General features: G+C 40.9%; 1 protein-coding gene across 2 annotated transcripts in view; it reads right to left on the bottom strand.

Moving 5' to 3' along the window:
- Positions 1-21583, bottom strand: part of LOC120422992 (exportin-1) — a 28671-nt gene extending 7088 nt beyond the window's left edge. The window contains exons 1-7 of one of the 2 annotated variants that reach the window (XR_005606192.2): positions 21395-21583; positions 6831-8979; positions 3781-4070; positions 3613-3714; positions 3173-3550; positions 2765-3097; positions 2443-2632 (exon numbers count right to left, since the gene is read on the bottom strand). Coding sequence is in view for 1 of the 2 variants with exons in the window: in XM_039586603.2 (XP_039442537.1) it covers positions 2765-3097; positions 3173-3550; positions 3613-3714; positions 3781-4070; positions 6831-8373 (2646 nt within the window). In the remaining variant the exon portion in view is untranslated. The remainder of the gene's footprint in view (positions 1-2442; positions 2633-2764; positions 3098-3172; positions 3551-3612; positions 3715-3780; positions 4071-6830; positions 8980-21394) is intronic. The other variant, XM_039586603.2, reaches the window with a different exon arrangement.
- Positions 21584-23062: the final 1479 nt, after the last annotated feature.

Genomic DNA, 23062 nt, shown 5'->3' with positions numbered 1-23062 from the left:
TCGATAGGTATACGGTATGAAGGTGGGTCTACGAGGTCGAATAAAGAAGTTCATTTTTCGAGTGATCTTATAGCCTTTCCTCAGTAAGGTGAGGAAGGCAAAATTTGATTTTTTGACGATTTTTAGAACAAAGTACTGGATGTTATAGGCTCTTTAGAAAGAGCACACGATTTGGAACCAAACTGCATCAATAACTCAAAAGTGATGAAAATGCAAATAGGACATTTATGCGATCATGGGCAGTTAAGGGCTTGTACGGTCCATAATAAGCACGGCACGACTCCTGGTGATAGTTTCTCATGATCCGAGGCAAATCCGAGGTACACAAACTGCTCCACAACCTCGAACTCGTCGCCGTCGATCGTCCCGCTCGGTCCTATGCCGGTTCCTCCTGCCAGCAAATACTTCATCTTCGCGTTCACCTTCAATCCAACCTTCTCCGCTTCCCGCTTCAATTCGGTGTACTTCTTAGCCACCTCCTCGAACATTCTACCAACTATGTCCATGTCGTCGGCATAGCAGATGAACTGGCTGGACCGGTTAATAATCGTGGCCTGCATGATGAAGCCCGTCCATCTTATGACGCCTTCGAGTCGAATGTTGAAACAGAGGCAGGAGATACCATAGCCTTGTCGCAGTCCGTTGGGCGATTCAATCGGGTCGGACATCGCCCCCGAAATCTTCACGCTGCCCCTTGCCTTATCCATCATTGATTTCACCATTCGGATCAGCTTTCCGGGAAAGTCGTTCTCGTACATGACCTTTCATAGCGCCTCGCGATCGATCGAGTCGTGCGCGGCTTTGAAATCAATGAATAGGTGGTGCGTCGGAATCTGCTTCTCATTTTTGAAGGATTTGATCCGTCGTCGAATTCCCCTCCACATACTACTGAAGATGATCTGATACAGCATTTTGTAGGCCGCGTTGAGAATGGTGATGGCTCGATAGTTGTCACATTACAACTTATCCCCTTCCTTGTTGATTGGGCATTTAACTCCCTTTTTCCACTTCTCCGGTAGCTGTTCTGTTTCCAAGACCTTGAATATAAGCCGGTGCAGACGCCAGCTTGTCCGGTCCCATCTTAGTGAGAACTCACTAAGTTCAGCATCGATACCATCCTTACCCGTTGCTTTGTTGTTTTTCAGCTTCTTGATGGCATCCTTAACTTCTCTCATCGTGGGTGCTGGCTCGTCCTCGCCGTCCACCATACCTCTGACGCCGCCTCTGGGCCGTTCAGGTGCTCGTCGAAGTGCACCTTTCGATCACCTCACGCTCGTCCGTCAAGATGCCTCCGTCCTTATCCCGGCACATTTCGGCTCGCGGCATGAAGCCGTTCCGGGATTGACTGAGTTTCTTGTATAGAACTTGCGCGTTTCGTTGGAGCGATACAGCTGTTCCATGTCCTGGCCCCGCGGCGCTTCTTATCCCGGAAGAGATGGGTTTGCTGTCTTCGCAACTGGTTGTACGGCTCCTTGTTCCCACGGGTGTTATGCAGCAGCCACGTGTCCCGCGCTGCTTTCTTCTCGTCCCAAATCGCCTGACTTTCCTGGTCGAACCAGCCGTTCCGTCGAACTCGGTCCACGTACCCGATGGCACTCGATGCTGCTGCGTTGATGGCTGCTTCCATACGAATCCAGCAGGCCTCCAGAGGGGCTTTGGCGAGCTCACCCTCGTCTGGCAACGCAGCTTCGAGTTCCCGCGCGTACTGGGTAGCAACCTTAGGATCCTTGAGCCGCTCCAGATTGACGGGCGACAGTACCAGATCTCGTTGACCTCGGACAGGACATGTCACCATCAGGTAGTGGTCCAAGTCGATATACGCGCCACGATACGTTCTGACGTCGATTATGTCCGAGAAGTGCCGACCATCGATGGTCGATTTGTGTCTCCGTGTCGTTAGGTGATCTCCAGGAATATTTGTAGAGAAGGCTGTGTTAGAAGAAGGTAATACGGTTGCCATGTAGTGGAACTAATCGTGTCACTCGTGTCGATATCCGCTCCTCACACAACTCCCTCACCTCCATATTTGAAGAGCTCTCCGGGTAATCGATCTTTTCCGACGACCCTGTTGTTCTTCAGCTGCCTGCAGCGCATATCCTTCTCACAGGACTGCTCTATTTTAGCGCGATCACAATCTATGAGGAAATTCTTTAGGGTCACCATAGATAGAAATTTTCTACAACTGGTCAAAACCTCAAACAAAATCGCGTTTGGAATTGAATTGAACTGAGTCTCTCATTTAGCAACACCAATTGAAGTTGTGTTGTTTCAGAAATTGAGCTTTTGAACTCACAGAAGTTTGTACAAAATTCGCCCAGTGCAGTCAGCTTCTTGGAGAACAATCCTTTTTACAACACACGCACATCGCTCACACACACACCCTCACGCTCCCACCCCACCCACTCATGATCATCATCACTTAGCAAAACCAAACGCGCTCACCGATCGCAACAAGGAGGAGAAGATCTTTAGGCGGTCGTTCCCAGTGTCGTTCGTTCGTTCGCTCATCGATCATCATCAACATCCATCATCACAATACTCATATCATCGATCATCAACCGCCAGGACTACCAGACACGACCACAAAACACAACCACGACCCCGGAAGGATGATCGCCGCTGACGACCGGGACTGAAAGTAAAACCAACAAGAATCATAGTGCTTTTTGCAAGCTGTAAGGAAAACACAGAGGAACACTCATACCCACTCCTCTCTCGCACACCTGGCCTGTGTGGCACGTGGTCCGGGCCGGTCAAGTCTTACCTGCATCAGGATGTTGAGGCCGGTGTCGGCGACGTTACGCATCGTGTGCTTGAACGCCCACACGATCGAGTCGAACACCAGCTTGAACTGGTTCGGCGGAATGCTGAGGAACGCCTTGAAGCAGTGCGTGTTGACGGCCTGCAGCAGCTCGTAGAAGTTGGTCCGGTGCTGCGGGTAGTCCTCGAAGTTCTTGTTGATCATGTCCAGCGTGCAGTCGAACACGGCGTCGAAGATCTTCGGGATCTCCGGCGTGATGACCGCCTGCAGCTTGTTCACGATCGAGGCCATCGTGCTGAGCACGAGCGGTTCGCGCGCGTTCGGCACCTTCGTGCGCTAAAGGAGAGAAGAGACGGGAAGATCGTGGTTAGAGTTGGTCTTGGAGGCGGCCACGATCTCCGGCGCACTCACCTGGTAGTCAAACAGCACCGTCTCCAGCAGCGGCGGAATGAAGTTCTCCATCACCATTTGCGAGTCGTTCGACTTGGACACCCACTCGGAGATGAGCGTGAGCGTTTCCTTCTTGACGACGTGCATCGCCTTGATCAGCGGCTGGTTGTTGATCGCGAGCCCGTTCAGCGCGATCGCCTGCGTGATGTTCTCCGACATGATTTTGTACACGTTCAGCATGTCCAGGTAGATGCGCCCGAGCTGGGACACGTACGCGTGGCCGAGGGCCTTGCAGGCGCGCACGTTCGTCTTGAGGATGCTGCCGAGCTGCTTGACGGCGGCCATGTCCTTCAGGATGTCCACGTTCTTGGTGGCCTGCGAGATGATTTCGTCCCAAACCTGCGAGGGAAAAACTCGCGTTAGCGATCAACGACAGAGACAAGACCGTACGGGAAAGTTACCTGATTCGGCAGCATCATGTACTTTTCGATCAAAATATTCTGCTGAACCTGATCGACCTGGGCGGAAATCATGTAACCGACGGCTTCGTAGAACGTGTGCACCTGTCAACGAAAAGCAATCTCATCAATAACACCGTCCAACCCCACCCTCAAGCTTCCAAAACCCACCTGCTGCGGCTGCAGGTCGCAGATGATCGTGCTCATCGTGGCGAGGATCTCCTCGATGAACGTGCACGACTCGTTCGGCTGCAGCTGGACAAAGTGCCGCCGGCACTTGAGCGCGATCTTGATGAACGTGTCGCACGCCATGTCCTGCACGCCGTCGTGCGTTTCGTGCATAAACTCAAACAGCTTGTTCACGACCGTCTTCAGGAACTTCCAGTGGGCGCGCAGGAAGCGCGGGTACTGCCCCACCACGTACATGATGTTGGACGCGATGATCGCCTTGTTGTCCTTGCCTGCGAGGGGCGGAGGGGTGGAGAGAATGAAAGGTGCGTTAAGGATTAGCAGGTTGGAATGTGATCATTGTTTTTTACACATCGATTGAGTTCAATAAAATATATGGGGCTATCCTTAATACAAGCTATGGACTTGAAAAAATGTTAAAAATTAGCCTTCTCATCAATATTTGGCGACTCCAAAATGGGTCTAGAAGACAACCGTAACCGACTTCATAGTTTACGATCGCAACTAATACACAACCCTCAATGCTCAAATTAAATCCATTTCAACGAATTATTTTGCGGTTAAATGAACACAGTGGGGCTGGCCAATGTTGGCAATATGCACTCCGAAACATGGTTTTGGGCAAATCGCGAAATGCAATACATTGAAAGCATTATTTGTCAACTATAAATCAAATTCTGATGATAAATCGGACAGCACGGAACACAGACCGGAATATGGAAAAAATGGAATCGAATGGAAAAAGGTCGAAAGTAAACAAAAAGTCGAATATCGATAAAGTGAAACAAAATTCTATGATATTTTTGTGATTTCACGATTTTACAAAAAAAAATCGCATATTTTTAATTTTCATTTTTTTATTTAAATGAAAATGCATTATCTATATCAAAAAAAGTCATTATGATTCATTAGTTTTTCCATACAAGTCTTCATATAATCTTGGAGACTGGTCATACAAAATGGTTATGTAAATGTATAAAATTCTGTATCTTGAGAAGGGGGTTTCGGATCGATTTGGTGTCTTCGTCAAAGTCTTAGGTTATGATTAGGATTTTTGGGAAAGCATTTTTTTCCTTAATTTTTTTTGAAGTCCAAAAAACCTAAAATAATCCAAAATGTATACTTAAAATTAGCTTTTACTTCAAAACGGTACTCTTTATCAACAAAATACAATACTTTTCGATTGCAAATTTGATTAATGTTGTATTAATGTTTGATCAAAATTTTCGTAATTTTCCAAAAAAACTATATTTAAAAAAAATCATATCTAGAGTTGTTTTTAAAAGGGTCTATAAGCAGTTGTCTTTCATATGTTTGTAGGACTGTTTAAAAAAAACTCTAGATATCTTCTAAACTGTGACTCACAAAAAACTTTTTGTCCCCTAAAACATAAAAAATCGAAAATTTAAAAAAAAAAAATTTTTGGATTTCAACTTTTAGACAACAAAAAATGAGAGATTTTTATCCGTGTACTTATTGTTGTCTTAAAAGTCTTAATCATAACCTACATCTTTGCCGAAGGCATCAAATCGATTAAGAGCAATTCCAGCTCAAATCAGAAATTTTTCTGGTACTTTTGTACCCGACCCTCTCCGATTTCAATGAAACTTTTTAGTACTCCAAAATGACATTTGAGAAGGGCGTAAGTAATTTAAATATTTTTGTATTTTGTAATTTAAAAATTACTGTAACTCAAAGCCGTTGCATCGTATCAAAAAGTGGTCAAAGACAAACTTGTAGGAAATTGGACGGGCTTTCTGAAAAAAATACACTGAAAGAAAAATACACGCCACTTCCATGAGATTTTTCAATTTTTACGTTTAAGGGTTGAATTTGAAGGTTATTTTACACTGTTTCGTTCAATTTTTTTTGCGGAAATGACCTAAGATGTTACAAAAAGACTCACGAAAAATGCAGGATAATATGTATCTCCTAAAAAAATGCAAAAATCATTTACTAAAACTGTTTTTTGAAAAGTGGTCTAAACGTCAAAATTTTCAAAAACCAATCACGGGAATCGATTCCCCAGACAATTTTACATAAAAGTCTCCATATTGACCATTGTCCTATGTCCAATCCTTGTGAAGATACAGCGGTTTTAAAAATAAAAATGTTGAAAAAATAGGTTTTTTGATGGTTTTTTGCAATTTCTAAATGACAGACTTAGGTTTTCAGTCTCGAAAAAAAATTTACCGGAAAGCTCGTCCAATTTCCTATTAGTTTTCTCTTGACAGCATTTGAAAATATAGCTATTTTCGAAAGTTTTTTTTTTTTTGGCTTTTTGATGAAACTATTGAAACAATCAGATCAGTTAAGGTCTCGTTAACTTTGCATACCATTTCTACAGGACCTAATACAAAAAGTGGGACTCTAACTGTTTCTATTTAAAGTTATAACAATTTTCGTAAAAAAAAGTCTTAGCAAAAAATGTTCGCGTGTATTAAAATTATTTAATTTAGCTTATTTATTTTAAATACATTTTTAAATAAAAAAAACTCAAAATAAAAAAAAACCAAGATTTATTTAAGAGTGTAAACAAACAAAACATTTATATCTTTTATATTCTTTGATCAAATTTCAAAATTTTCGAGTTCTTTTAATTCTGGATTTTTAAATTTCGGAATCAATGATTTTATAATCTAAATTTTTAAAACGTAGAATTTTTTTAATTTTAAATTCATGGAGTTTTTGAACTTTTGAAAACAAGCTTTAATAGAACATATCCAGAGTTTTTTTTGAAAAGGTCCTATAAGCTATTGTCTTTCATATGTTTATAGGACCTAATCAAAAAAAAGTCTAGATATTGAGATTTTCTCAATCGTCAGTCGTAATTTGTCGACAACCGATTCAGTAGTTTAGGATTGCAACTACGCTATTCTGAATAACGCTGAAATTCAAATTCCTTTTCATCGATTCATTTTTGCGGTTAAATTACGGCAGTGGCGCTGGCCATTTTTAGAAATAACCCCTCTCTCCAAGACGTCTCGAAAAATGATTGGACTAAGGTCTAAAGTTCGATTTGGTAGACTCACCCTTCTTGTGCTCGCACAGCCCGAGCAGCTCCTTGATGACCGTCACCAGGAACCGCTTCTCGTCGTCCTCGAAGAACGAGCCCGAGATCGAGCCGATGGCCCAGCACAGCGTGTTGAGGTTCTTCCAGGAGAACTCGGTCCCGTTGACCTGGTGGCACAGCTTCTCCGTCATGATACGCTCGGTGTCGGCGTAATCCAGATGGGTCAGATAGACGAGCGTTTCGCGCATGTTCTTGTACAGATTAATACTGTTGGTGTCCTTCATGAACTCGCGCACGACTTCGCCGTTTTCGTTCTCGACGACCAGCACCTCCTCGGGCTTGGCCATCCGCGAGATCATGATGTAGCGCACCTTGGACAGAATCTTGGCGTAGAACGAGCGCCGCTGGCTGGTGCTGTACGAGTCTTTGTACAGGTCCGAGGCAAGGCTGTTCCAGTACTCGAGGCAGATTTTGAAGATCTCGACGTCCTCGACCTCGGAGATCATCACCAGGTAGTCGAGGGCCTTGAGCACCGTGTCCATGGTTTCGCGCTTCTCGACCAGCGCCGAGTGTACCCGCAGGAAGGTGCACAGGAACATGGCCAGGTTCTGGACGAAGCACTGTTCGTCGTCCGAGCCGTTCGCGTAGATCTGGTTCATGTTGGTGCAGGCCGGGATCATGTTGTCGAACTGTTCCATCGTCTGCTTGAACATTGCTACGAAGATGTGTCCGTAGTTGGCCAGCTGCAGACCGGCAATTTCCGAGAGACATTTGAGCGTGATGTTGCGGAACATCGGTATCGTCAGGAAGCGGCAGACCAGCATGTCGATCAGCTTTGTCTCGAAAATGTACCCCAGCGGGATCCAGTTCAAAAACTTTAGCAACGTTTCCAGCGTGGCGGAAATCAACGGCGCGTTCAGCGAGTTCTCCAGCACAAACTGACACAGCTGGAACACCTGCGAGAACTCCGAGCACATCGTATCCTTCAGATGCTTGGCCTTGGTCTGCGTGATCTGGCCGGAGGAAAAGTCAAACACCTCCTCGCTGAGCAGCTTCAGGATGATCATGTTGTTGTGGCAGAGCGTTTCGTTCGTCTTGGACGCGCCCACGATATCGCTGATGAACGTTTCCCAGTTGTTGGGCCACTCGCGCTTCAGTATCTGCACCAGGATGATGTTCAGCTTGTTCAGGTAAACTTTGTTCGCCTCCATCACCGTCGCATCCTGGGACGTCTTGATGATCAGCCCCACGACGTACTTCTTGATGCCTTCGCACTGGTTTCGGGGCAGAATTTTCCAGCGGGTCTTGATGACCTCCTCGAGAATCTGCAGGGCGTAGAACTTGGTCTGCTGGTTCTGCGAAAACTCCAGAATGCTGTCCACCCGCGTCCACGCGTCCGGGTGTTCCTTCAGCGTCGTCAAGACGTTCTGCGCCAACCGGAGCTGCTCACCGGTACTGTTGTACAAACAGTTCACCACACTATCCAACAGACCAATATCCAGCTTCTGGGAAAAGTCCAGCAGCTTGTTGGCTTCCTCCATACGAATCATTACGACCGACATCGTGTTTTCTCTCTCGTTCTCGCTTTAGCTGCCTCTATCCCTCGTTGTTATCCTCACAAAAATAACTAGGACAGATATCAAATAGGTACACAATTACAAAAACGAACTTCCGTTTCACACGCGCTATCACTTTTGACTTGTCGCACTCGTTCCACAGAATCAATCACTCGCACGTTCGCGCTCGCTCGCTACTCTCGGGCACTCTCTATCTCGCTCTCTCTCTCTGGCAGACGACGGTTGATGGGTTGCGCGCTTACATTGAATGTCCTCTTCCGCTGCTACCGCCGCTTCCGGTTTCACTCTCGCTCGCTTCCTCTCCTCCACCAATAAATATATCACGGACCAAAACCACTTTCGCTCGCGCAACCAAGGACTCGCAAATGCATTCAAAATCTCTCGCACACACCACACGGTTTTCGCGCGACGAGCTGCCACCCCGTCAGAGATGGAACATCCGGGATTCCGTCACACACACACACACACGCTAGATGGGTGTCCTGAAGTTGGTCGTTGGTCGCTGCTGCTGCCCTCTGGTGTGTCTGTTCACACTGCTGCTGGATTTTGTATCGATCTCAGGTATACCAAACGCATCAACATTCAACAATCCTGCGGGGGGAGGGAGGGAAGAGGAAAGAAACAATCAATACCGTTGATTTTTGTGACAAGGGGGTTCAAATGATACGAGTTGATACCGATTGCCGCGTGCTGCTCCGGGAATTGGGCGTGATGCTGCGCTGCTTCAATGTCTGTTTCGAGGAATGAGCGTTTCCCGGACACCGACGTCAACTTTTAATACCGCAGTGTAGGATTCTTCTCATATCGTCGCAGTCGTGCTAACTTGTCGTACGTGCATTTTGGGACAAATTGAGTTTTAAAAAGAACGCCATTTTGTGCAGCTCACAATGCTTCACCTTTTGACCTTCACAGATCCCCAAAATTCGATTTCAATCCTGAGATATTCAATAAAAACCAAAAAAGCTCCGCGGATTTTTGTCACTTTTCATACGAAAGAAGTTTCAATCTTGTCGTGCTATCTTGTCACTCCCTGAAAACTGATGTAAGTGCGACAGTTGGCCAAAGGGATTGCAGGTCAGGATGCGTTTGACACACGTACAAGTAAGGCTAACGTAAACATTTGTAATTATAACTCGGGACTCCAGCAACCAATTTCAACCAAACTTCGAGGTAACGCACTGACTGGTCAACCAAACGAAACGTGTTATTCATTGTTTACATTGCGTGCTCTCGTTTTTGTTTATTCAAGGTCAAACATTAAAACGCGTTTTTCTCGGAACGTCGAAATGGCGGGTGCGACATGATAGCACGACAGCGTCGATATGACATATCTGGACGATTCTAAATTCAGGGTTATTACGGGAGAGTCGAAAAAAATCCGCGCCAAATCCGCGCCGACCTAAGATCGCGACCAACATTTAAGAAATTTTATTTTTTTAATGAAGAAAAACTAATTCAGAAAGTATTTGATTAAAAAAACTCGTTTTATTTATAAAGGCTCCAAAAGAATGAAAGCAATAAATCCATTTAAAAATAAATTCCTCAAGAGACGGTCAAGGCAAGGGTCATGAAAAAAATCTTCAAAATAGAAAATACAATATTTAAAAACCTAAAAATTTAACTTCAAAAATATAACCTCAAAAATAAATCAAAATCTAAAATTATAATAAGATAAAATTTTAAATTTCGAAAGTCTAAATATTCAAAATCTAAGAATTTTTATAGTTTGTAATCCAAAATCCTCGCTAAAATTTCACTCCGAAAGAAATTTAATTTCCGATATTTAAAATAATGTCTTCTCATAATTTCAAAATCTCTTACATATAATATGACTTCAAAAATTGTGGCATTCAAGAATTCAAGAATTTAAGAATTTAAGAACTAAGAATTTAGAAATAAAAACATTTAAGAATTTACGAATTTAAAAATTTAAGAATTTAAGAATTCAAGAATTTAAGAATTTAAGAATTCAATAATTTATAAATTTAAGAATTTCAGAATTTAAGATTTTAAGAATTTAAGAATTGGGACCTAAAATGAAGCTTAGATTGCTGATATTATTGTTTACAGCGATAAAGCTAATTTTTCTGAGTACAATGACCCTTTGTACGACCACAAATAGTTTAAAATGGATTTTTAAACCAATTTTGAAAAATTAACCTAGCGGTCCTTCTTGACAGAAAAGCTCCTACTTGACAGCTCGTTCCAAGGGGACCATAGTTGATCCATCGAAAAAATGTTGTCTTGTCAAAATAAAATTTTTGCATAAAAATGAAAAAAAATGATCAGAAATGGTTTTTAATCTTGTTTTTTACCGTTGTACATAAAAATTGACATAAGGCTTTAGTACCCAATTTAGGATTTTAGAATTCAAGAATTAAAGAATTTAAAAATTTAAAAGCTTAAGAATACTAAAATTATTTTAGATTTGAGATTTTTTTTTCTATATTGTTTTGAATTTGTTATTTTTTTTTGTAGTTTTCAAATTTTGACTTTTAAATTTTGTTTTTTTAATCTTCAAATTTTCGATTACCCAAATTTTTGGTATTTTGAATTTCAGAATGCTAAAATTTTGAATTTCGAAATTTCAGATTTTTTAAATAACGATTTTAGAAATTTCGAAAAAAAATAATATGTATTATATTTTATGTATTATATTTTTTTTTGTTATAAAAAACTATTAAATCAATTTTTTTCCTCGAATTTTTGAATTTCTGAAGCTTTGAATTTGGAATGTTCTGATCTTTTTATTTTCGCCAAGAATGTTTAAATTTAGAAAAAAAAAATATTTCTACCGATTAAATTCCATTCCAAAATTCGAAAGTGGAGGCCAGCTTCTGTTACGTCCAATCAAGCTCATATTTGGCGCCCACCAGAACAAGCCCCATTAAATAGTTTTTGTTACACATTCTAATGTCTATATCTTCGAGAAAAGTTTGTAATATTTGATTTACAAAATTAAAAATTAAATAAATCCAGTATAAAATTTAAAATAAATAAGGTTAAAAATCGTTACTCAAAACTCAAAAGAAATTAAATATTCAGAGCCGGAGATGTTAAGAAATGACAAGAAACATAAAAAAAATATTTCTACATAATCTTCATCTTCATTTTTCGACGTTTCGTACTAAGAAAATACAAACAAACATTTTCAGAAGAAAATTCAATTAATAAAAATCATGAAATTCTTGCACTCAAAGGAAAAAACAAATTATCGTAAATCCTGATAATATTTTTCTTAATAACTTGAAAGTAATTCTATCTCTCTCAATAAATTTATTTATCAAAATTGCCATCCACGCGTAATCCGCGCCTGAGCAAAATTAGCCAGCAAATCCCCAAATTTTCCCTAGTTTTTGACTATTTGCATTTAAAGAACCTTCTGTTACCAAGCGGTAAATGAAAAAGAAATAGTTGCAAGGAACACCATATCTCTATGAACCAGCCAATCACACAAGATGTAAAATTGTTATTTCGGTAAATAAAATGAATTGAATTGAGATGAGCCAGCAAATCCGCGCCAGATCCGCGCGAAACGCGCCATCCGGACCGTCCGTAACAACCCTGTAAATTGACGAACTTTTCCAGTGTTCAAATCGCTCCTAACTTAATGCAACTCTGATTGTCTTCAAAAACTGACATAGTTCTCATTCCATCCAGTTACAGCGCTAGCTTGACCACGGTTCTAAACTCTTCTTCTTCTCATGTAACATATCTGGACGAATCCAAACTCCATGCAACTCTGATTGTCTGCGAACATTGTCGTTGTTCTCATTCCATACTGTTTCAGCGCTGGCTTGACCACGTTCCAGAACTCCTCTTCTCCTCTTTTCTTCATATAACATACCTGGACGAATCCAAACTGACGAAAATTTCCCAAGTTATCAAATCGCTCTTAAACTAACTTAATGCAACTATGATTGTCTTCAATTAATGCCATAGTTCTCATTACATCCAATTCCAAAGCGGGCTTTACCACGTTCCAAAATTCTAGTTTTCCTCATATAACATATCTGGACGAATCCAAATTGACGAACCTTTCCACGGTGATCAAATCGCTCCTAACTAATTTAATACAACTCTGATTGTCTCCAGGCAATGCCATAGTACTCATTCCATCTAGTTACAGCGCTGGCTTGACCACGGTCCTAAAATCTTCTGCTCATGTAACATATCTGGACTAATCCAAACTTCATGCAACTCTGATTGTCTCCAAACATCGTTGTTGTTCTTGCATTCTAGGTACTTGAAGTTCACATCCGTGTTAGGGAAGCGCTCGTCTTTTTTCCGGTGACCAATTTTATGCATTCTACGAACTTGACCTTTTCGTCGGTGTTAGGGAAGCGCTAATTTTGCTTGCAAATTCTCAACATTTGAATTATTTTGATAGTAAAACTTTTTTTTCTGATGGTTTTAGATCTATTTACCAATGAATAATTATTTTCTGCTGTTTTGTGCTGCCTATGCCTTTCAATTTCGCAATGAAATTATAAGATTTCCCAATGTTACACCTAGCCTTACATCAGAACCTGAACTTGAGCAACAACTGGAACAAACCCGTGTAGTCCTGTTCTTTCCTGTAACCCACCTCCCATTCAGCGTTCGCGTGACTCACAGAACCGATTCACTATAGTCGATAATTATAGCCCAATTGCTCCCGGCAGTGCCAAATGTCACCGAAACAAACAGTCGATAAGCTCCAAAAATGCTGCTGCTACATTCTCCACGAAAACACATCGTTCTGTTTATTATGTTTATACTTAGCACCCAGCATCTCGATCACCCACACTTGTTCAGGGTGACGAAGAGCGGGTCAATATTTGCGCTGCTTCGCCGACTCTTCACATCCTTCAACTACCCTTTTTCCACTTGGACGAGCGGTCCACGACCGCGGTGGTCCACTGGGAGCTTCCAGAAATAAGAAAAAAAAAGTTCAACATTTCGATCGCTTCCGCGCGCTTCCGTCATTCTCATCTTTCCTCGCCACAGTTTTCATCACGACTCATCTCTCCGTTCGTCGTCACGCTGCTTTTCGCTTCTCACTTTTGGTCGGGGGTTGGCAGACTTTTCGTGTGAGGAGGAGGACACACACAAATGCACGATTTGTGCGAGTATAAATGGCGTGCCATCGCATGTTCTGGTATGCGTCATTCCCATAGCAGGTCACGCCGGGGTTTAGTGTCCTTTGGGAATGCCTCCTGCGAAGTTTTGACTGATCCTTCCAGAAGCATTCCGTTGACGCAACGCAAAAGTCTGACGCGCACAACCTTGGCCTTCGACCGAACACAATCATCCGTTGGAGGCGGCAGGTTGGTTTGCAGCTGTTCATTCATACTTTGTTCCGTTCCAAGGGTTCAACCAGTGAAGCGTTGAACTATGCTCGGCCGACGAACATGGCGTAGCGTACCGCTACGGCGTCGGGGTCATGAAGGTAAACCCTTCCGTTACCCGCTCCTCCTGGTGTGGGAACTGGCGCTGACAGCGAGAATAGTACACAAAGCAAGAGTAGGCGCAGAAAAATCCATCGCAATTTTTCACTCTCTTTTCCCTTCTTTCCAGTTTGGAATTCTGTCGCGTCTCTTACTGCTGAATGGAACCATTCCTCCAACAGTTCTCATCGTTCACCGTTGGCCATGCCATAGTGCTGCTGCGGCTGTTATGCTCTCTGTGTGTAATGTTGTGTATCTCCCCCGCGAAAAAAAAAAAATGAAAGAAACAAAGCCACACACAGAATTCCAGCATCGGGACCACCACCAGCGTCTCACGTACTCCGTCCGTGGTGGCGCTCATTCAAGTTTCATTGTGATGGTTTGGCGTGAGGCCGGAAAATTCAAAACTGTTTGAACTCATGACAAACCAACGGGATAGCTGATTGAATGCACGTAAATGTGTGTCGTCACATATATCACGATTCGATATCGAGTGTTTGTAAATATTCCATTTTGGTAGCATCGCAGCTCAGAAGGCACGTCGGCGGATGAGTCACTTGTGACAGTTGGTCGCATTTGTTTTATTCTCTGTCCTCTATCTTAACCCTAACTGGCTCAATCGGTCTTGCCATCACGAAGCCGTGTGTCTATTTATAGATCTCAAGATCTATTGTTCTTGTTCATGATGATGATGATCTCCAGGGGAGTCTTTTTGGAAGAGTCTTCCTTCCTTCATGCGTTGTGGTGTGGTTGGTTGGTCATCTTCCCGTCCTGTTTGCACTCAACCACCACTATCTGGTTCTAGCGGGGGGAGCGGCGTGCGTGGTGGTTTTGGTAATTAATTACCGGGGTTCTGGTGCTCCCAGCGGGAGCAAGGGGGTCTAGTTTGCCACCGAAAAATCGGTAACGAGGTGACCGGGCGGGATTCGATCCCTGATCGTCTGCTTGAAAGGCAGATCGCCATATTAATTAGGGGGAAATATACCCATTTTAAGCCTAATAAAAGGTCGTTTCTAAATTATGCTGGATAATCTGGAGTGTTCCTTGAAATTTACTTATGATTTGTAAATATTGCTCGGTTTGTTCTAGAGGTCGTACCGAGGTGCTTGCATTTCCGTAAAACTTCATCAATTCCAACTGTTTTAGATAAATTCGAAAGGTCTATTGAAGCACTTCAAAATGTGCCATAGACATCCAGGATTGGTTTGAGCTTTTCTCATGCTCCTTTTCAAAAAAAAAGTCATGTAAAATGAAACATATCAAGAGTTTTTTTTTGAAAAGGACCAATAAACTATTGTCTTTCATATGTTTATAGGACCTAATAAAAAAAAACTCTAGATATAGTTTCCGTGTTTCTCCTGATATGAAAATGTAGCGCGACGGGACAACATCGTAAAACTGAACTTTTAAAAGGCACACCAAAACAATCGCTATAGTTTTGCCAGCTTGATATTTTTAAAAACTTTTTCTACGCATTATCACAAATTGAAAAACAAATCTTTTACTCCTTGAACGGAACGCATTGCACAGTGGTCCAGATCGCAAAATTAAGTGGAAAATGAATTTTCCGAAAAAAGGTGACGTTTTGGAGCTTTGGTGTCTTCAAAAGAGTTGTTGCTAATGGAAAGGGGCAACTTTTGGTTTGGTTCAAAATTAGGGTGGTTCACGATTAGGGTGATTTTGAAAATCTAACTTTTCAGGAATATTTTTGGGAATTTTTATGTCTTCTAAAAATTGTTGGGCTGGCCAATTCAAGCAACTTTGTCGAAGACACCAAAATTTTATCTCGTAATCTACGCCTTCTACAACCAAATTTATAGAAAGCATCTGTGCAAACCTTCAAAAATCAGTTTTTTGAACGTGTTTATTCAGGGTTAACTTTTAGAGAAAAGTGATGTTCGGGGCACCTTTAGAGCTCTAAAAAACGAACATTTTCATTTTTTGACATGTCAATTTGGACTTAAGGGTCAAAAGTTACAGCCATTTTAAGGTAAAAAAGATGCAAATTTAAAACTTAAATATCTCGAAAAGGCGCAAGCCAAATTTTAAGCACCAGGTTGCATTTGAAAGAGGAGATCTAGCACTACAAACGCTGAAAAAATCTCAGGGGTGTTTTTCTTTAAACTCGAGATATCTTCATTTGAAAAAGTCTAATTTTCAAGGGAAAACCATATGGGACCACCCTAACGAAATTCGAAAATTGTCCAAATATATGTTTTTCCATGTAATTTTGCCCGCTGAATCTGAATCTTAAAATTAAAAAATAAAAAAATTATCATTTAAACCCAAAATATGGCCAAAAATCGATTTTTTGATACTTTGGCTCAATTCTGAGGGCAGATTCAGATTCAGCGGGCAAAATTACATGGAAAAACATATATTTGGACAATTTTCGAATTTCGTTAGGGTGGTCCCATATGGTTTTCCCTTGAAAATAAGACTTTTTCAAATGAAGATATCTCGATTTTAAAGAAAAATACCTCTGGGATTTTTTCAGCGTTAGTAGTGCTGGATCTCCTCTTTCAAATGCAATCAAGTGCTTAAAATTTGGCTTGCGCCTTTTCGAGATACCGTAAAACGGGGTGACTTTGATAGCCGGGGTGACTTTGATAGGTTCGCGATTTTTCCGCAAAATGAAGAGTATAATTAAAATACGTACGGAATTGTTTAGAATCATTCTGACTATGGTAGAGAAGTGTTCAAAGAACCTCAAAAAGAACTTTTCATAAAATTTTGGAAACTTTAAAAAGTTAGTTAACTATAGTTAAGAAAATGTTGATGAAAGTAATTATTTTAAACTTCTCAAAGTGTCATGATTTTCTCAATGAACATGATTTTGAATCGGAAAACGGAATGCATTTTAGGATTCTTTGGACAATTTTCCACTAGGAGAAGGTAAAATAAGTTTGTAAATGATAAATAATAGGGGAAATATACCCATTTTAAGCCTAATAAGCGGTCGTGTTTGAATGATGCTGGATAATCTGGAGTGTTCCTTGACATTCACTTAAACCAAGTACACCAACGATTAGAGCAACTTTTTGTGAACATTTCTGTTTATTTTCACATTTATTAAAAGTTATGCGATTCCTTTTACAAGCATTTAAAAAAAATATTTCAAAAATGCATTCTAATCAGTCGAGTGCATTGGGCCACGCCCATTTTTCTATTTTCAGCTTAGTTCTTTTTTTCTTCCAACGCTCTTTTGGGTCTGCTTAGTGCTGCCAAAATTGATGAAATTTTAAGCGAACACTCACGAAAAGTAGCATTTATAGAGAAAGTTTCCTGGCAACCCCACAAGCGCTGCAGGTGGTGTTGGTGGCCACCCTTTGTTCTTTATTTGCCTTCGCTGCTCGCTCGGTTTTCTTCAGCCTTCGATTGGAATGGGTGGTCAAAATTGAAACGTCAAAAGACTTAGCGCGTTTGTTTTTTTGATGGCGCTTGCTAATTATTTACATGTTTCGGGATTATTTTTCAAGTGAGTGACTAACTAATGTGCAAAAGAACATGTTGCCGGTAGTTGGAAGCAATTGTATATCTTAAGCGCTTTGAAATCGTTAGCGCAAGTGAAAAGATATTGATGGCGACTTTCGTTAAGCAGTTAACCTCTGATCTTGCGTGTGGATGTGTGTGCCACCAAAATGATGAGAAATGGTCTCGCAAAATAGAAATTTTGATCAAAAGTGCATTCAATTTGATCTTTTTGGCCAGAAAGTGGCATACATTTGCGTGCTTACTCGAGGCGGTGCTGTTGCTGGTAAGTTTATAACCTAAATAGTATTTTTGGAGCTTTAATCGAGCATCAAACTCTCCATATGACGAAGATAGGTGTTTGATTAGAAAGGGTATATTTCCCCTATGTGTTTTTGAAACACAATTAAAAAAAATCTCCAAATTTATGGACAATTTCAGTTGAACAAATTTCATGTAAAATGTGAAAACTTGTGATTAGTGCTTCGAATTCAGTATAACATGCAATATAAATCGATAATTTTATAAACAAAACTAGTTTTTACAAATTTCGTTCAAAATTCCGACTTTTTAACAATTTTACCTAAAATTTATATTTATTTTGTTTAAAAGCTTATAAACTTAAATATCTAAATATAAACATTATTTTTTTTCTTAAAAACAATACCAGCAACTTCAGTGATGGTACATTTAACGTACACATAAAGTTTGAACATCTTAAATATGATTTTAACAACAAAAACTATGACTATCAAAGTCACCCCGGAATTTCAACTAAGAATTTTTAAAGTAACTATTTTTCTAAACACTATTGAAAAAACGTTTTTTTCCAAAATAGTGCATGGACTTTGTGTGGCCTGCCCCAGTACATGTTTTAAAAATAATAATCTTGAGTAAAACCTTACCTATTGAAAAATATTCAAAAAACAAATTGCAATCCTATCAAAGTCACCCCGGTTTACGGTATTTAAGTTTTAAATTTGCATCTTTTGTACCTTAAAATGGCTGTAACTTTTGACCCTTAAGTCCAAATTGACCTGTCAAAAAATAAAATTGTTTGTTTTTTAGAGCTCTAAAAGTGCCCTGAACATCACTTTTCTCTGAAACTTAACCCTGAATTGCCACATTCAAAAAACTTATTTTTGAAGGTTTGCTAAGATGCTTTCTATTCATTTGGTCGTAGAAGGCGTAGATTACGAGATAAAATTTTGGTGTCTTTGACAAAGTTGCTTGGATTGGCAAGCTCAACAACTTTTTAGAAGACAAAAAAAATCCCAAAAATATTCCTAAAAAGTTAGATTTTCAAAATCACCTTAATAGTGAACCACCCTAATTTTCAACCAAACCAAAAGTTGCCCCTTTCCATTTGCAACAACTCTTCTGAAGACACAAAAGCTCCAAAACTTCACCATTTTTAAGAAAATCTGTTTTCCACTTAATTTTGCGATCTGGACCACTGTGCATTGGTTGAAATTTGAGTTTGGGACAACGAAAGGAGCAGATTTATGAAAAAACTCGTCTCCGATCAAAGGCTTGCAGATCTATTTTGTCAATATTTTTGGCTTTTGAGGTAAGAAAACGCAAACGGTTGACCACGCTCCATACAAAAAAGTTTTTTTTTGTATGAAAAATGAGATGAGATTGAGATACCAATGAGATCCTCGGAAAATTTCGTTTGAAGTATTGGAGTTGTAAATTTGATTGCAAAAAATGCCATTTAACCATTGAATTTGAAATTTTAACTTGTTTGATATCTTTCACTGCTTTTTCAAAATGGTGGATGAGGAGAACAAAATTTCTTGAAGGTTCATTTTTAAAAGTGCGGTAAAATCAATAGTTTTTTGACAAATAAGTTTGAAACAGTCAGAACTAATGAAAAGCAAGTTAATTGATTGTAATGTGGTCAATAAACTTGTTGTAACATCAGTTTGTCTATATTTTAGTTAATCTTGGACTTGACAAAAACTTTAAAAATATGTGTACTATCCTTACAAGCATTTAGAAAAAAATCCCAGAGGCCGTGTTACGCTCCATACACATTTTTTAAAAATTTGTATGGAAATTTTGTTACGAGGGGGGGGGGGAGGGGGTCTAAAAATCAGATTTTTTGCGTTACGTAATAAAAGAACGATCCCTTTTTACAGGCGAGTTTCTCTATTCGATTTGCCTATGTCTGCGTAAAAATAGTATAAACTCAGCATCGTAGTGTGCGTGTCAGAAACCGTGGATATCTCTGAAATTACACTGACCTACAAAAATGACCGCACAGAATCAACTCGAGGGGATGCATGAATTTTGAGGTCCCTAGAAACACGTGCACTTCTTGGTGCACATTGAATTTTTCAAAAATATTTAGACAAGGCCGAATGGTTCTTCTCTAAAATTTGTATGGAGAGGCGGTTCGTCGCACTTGCATACAACCAAAAATGGGAGTAGTGAACAATACTAATCCTTCTGGAGTTTTTTTTTTTTTTTTGAAAAGGTCGAACAAACAAAATTTCCAGTTTTTGCCTTTCGAGTGTTTTTGAAACCGCCTTGAGTCAGGTGTATTAAAAAACACCCACAAAGCAAAAACTGAAAATTTTGTTTATTGGACCTTTTCAAAAAAAAAAAAAAAACTCCAGACATGGACCCACAACAACCTCTCGAGTTGAGCCTGCGCAGAAATTTTGTTGGTCGATGTTATGGCTTTGATAAATCTTTGATCAGCACTGAAATACCAGAGGTTATCTTTTAGCTTATATAGTATCGCACAGCATGTTGCTGCTTCCACGCAAAAGAAAACTGTTGCATCGCAGACATCATCTCTGCTTGGGACGTAAGATTCAAGTACCTAGAATGTCACGCCGAGGGCATGCGATGGTAACGCGCGACATCTCTAAATGTTTGGATTGACACCGCAGATAGAGCTTTAAGACAAAGTTCTTTGTCAAAATGATTTTTTTAAGCGTTTTCCTTGCATTGTCGAGAAGATCAAGTACCTAGAATACATACAACGGTCTACCGAAAAATAGCTTCTCTAACACGGATGTGAACTTCAAGTACCAAGAATGCATAAACTTTAAAAGTAATTCTAGCGTTTACAAAGCCATAATAATAGTTATTTATTTGAATTTCTAGTACCTCTACATAAATTAAACTAACATGAACTAAGTTATTCAACGCCATTCGCGAAATAACTTCTATTTTTTATAACAAAACAGCAATGTTATAATACAAACACAGAAAAAAGACCCTATCCTATTTATCTAACTCATTGTTCCTAACATAATAACTTTTTCTTTTCCAGAAAATTCTTTACAAACGAAAAACCTTCAAACAAAACTTTCCCAACACCATTCATTGAGCACACTTTGCAGATTTTGCAACATCCCTCGCGCCTCAACTCACCCCAACTGTCCAACCCCTCCGCTGCGCGCCCGTTTGACGTCAACCAAAACAATAAACAACCCCACCAATCTGGCAACCCTGGCCCAAACTCACTGGCTGGCTGGATGACACCAGGAAGAAAAAGACAAGAAGAAACCCCAAAAAGATGTCTCGCAAAACCTAACCTACATTCGCCTTTCTCTCCCTCTCTCTCTCGGCGCAGATTCCTTTTGCTTCATCCGTCGGAACTCCGCCGCCGTTGCGCTCCTCGCGGGAGGTGAGCTGTTTCTCTCACTCACTCACGGAGGGTGAGCAGTGAGCGCGGACCGTTTGGTGGGAAGTGAGAAGTCCGAAGAAAAAAATCGCAGGAGAAACGCAGAAAAAAAGGACGCAATTACGTATTACATGCCGTCGGATGGGTTTCCGGAGGTTGGTGCGGGCACTTCCGGCCGCGGACGGTGGTTCCACTTGTGTTTTGCAAGCTGCACGGGCACTTTTCACGGTGGGAAATTTCCATGCTCGCGCAGGAGGGAAAAAAAGATGAAGAGACGATGACAGACATTGAAGCAGCAGCAGCAGCACATTTTTCACCACACTTGGGGGCCCCTTCCCGGGCAGCACTTCCGGCAGTCTGCACCACACCCGCACGCGGCGCGACCTCCCGAACGCGGTGCGCACACTTTTGGCCACTTCCGGCGCCGAATTCACGGCGGAAAACGCCCGCAAAAATCGCTTACTTTTTCGCTCGTGACAAAGTCAACAACGCATTCACTCTCACTCACACTCTCATTCGAGAAAACCGAGCTCACATCTCTTTTTTCTTCGTTTCGTTTCACGCGCGATGAGGCTTTGGCCGCTGGCTGCTGCCGTTTGGAAATCGAATCGAAGAACAACTGCTGGCTGGCCTGCGAGTGCGACTGGCGCGGCGCGACCGAAACGAAAAACACGACGAAGAAGACGCGCGCGTCAACGCGGTCGACGGAGGAAGGTGCGCGAAACGAGCGAGACAGCTGGCGCTGGTTGGCTCTCGCTCCTTCCTTCGCAGCGCAAGGGAGCAGCGTGACGTCATGAGAGTATGCCAACACATTTACGTAACATAGATGTTGTCACCTGCACAGCAACGACTTTAGCTTTACACGATCAACATGTTTGCATTAAATGTGAGATAAATTTCACCCAATTTTGATTCGATTAACTTTTTTTTTGAAAAAGAAAGAAACAACAAGTTTTTGTATGAATAAAATTTCCAAAAAACTGTAAATTTTACTAATTTATTATAATACCTAAAATTCTGATTGATTCAAGTCATTTAATGAAAACTTATGAATTGTACTGTGGGTAAAGCTTGGTTGCGATTTTCGGCCAGGCAATTTAACCGTGTTCAGCGCGAAAACGAAGCAAACAAGGTTGGTACAGATTCGAAAGAAGGTGGGAATCATGTGTGATCCCAGTTCGGAAAAGTCGTACCGACCTCGGATAGAAGTCTAACGGACTTTCGAATTGGGTCTTCAAATTATGTTAAGGGGTAACATATAGAGCCCCCACGGACGAACGGACATGACACGGGGTTTCAAAAAGTGAAGCAGGGTTTCTTTTACTTCTTTTTGGCGAAAACCTGCGCAAGCGAGATCGCTTACGTCAAAATCTTCGCGCCACGTGGTTTAAAACGTAAATAAAGCCAGCAGATGATGCAAACTCACGGGCATTTTTTGGTATGGTCGTATGAATTTATATTAAAAATACAATTTCTATAAATTTTTCGGCAATTTTAGTATCCATGATAAATTACATAGAATCATAAAGACAATCTTAATGCCAAAAAACTGTTTCTAGCGCCATGCTAATGCTATATGTTTTAATTAATTATTGTATAAGACATTTTGAGAAATCATGCGTAATCACGCGATACTACTTCGACAACTTGAATGTAGATGGCGCAAGTGATAGTTTGCTTCAGAAATTTGAAGAAAATTTGTTCCTGGTGACATGTCCGTTCGTCCGTGGAGCCCCTAAATAGGGAGACTGGTCTAAGCTTGCTAAATCGATCTGGCAACGTATGTTTTGAGCTTGGCAACACTGATAAGTTTTGCTGGGCGTAAAGGCGAATGCTCGTTTGGATACGTCAAACTCGTGTTTGTTTAGGTACGTCAAATTCACTTCGACCAGTCTCGTTATTTAGGATCTCTTGTTACATACAAGTAAATCGTAAAAGATGTCCGAGGTTGGTGTGAGCACACATTTAAACTTTTTATAATCTTTTTGCAGGGCATTTAAATGTACATTTTCATCTATTAACAAAATAAATATAAATTTGGACATTTGGATGTACCATTGCCGAGATAAAGCTATTTTAAGTTAGCAGTTTCAAAAAAACGGGTGCCACGATATCTCAACACTGCTTTGAC

The sequence above is a fragment of the Culex pipiens genome, chromosome 2 (genome assembly GCF_016801865.2).
Source record: "Culex pipiens pallens isolate TS chromosome 2, TS_CPP_V2, whole genome shotgun sequence".
Classification (NCBI taxonomy): Eukaryota; Metazoa; Arthropoda; class Insecta; order Diptera; family Culicidae; genus Culex; species Culex pipiens.
This window is presented reverse-complemented; position numbering and strand designations above follow the sequence as displayed.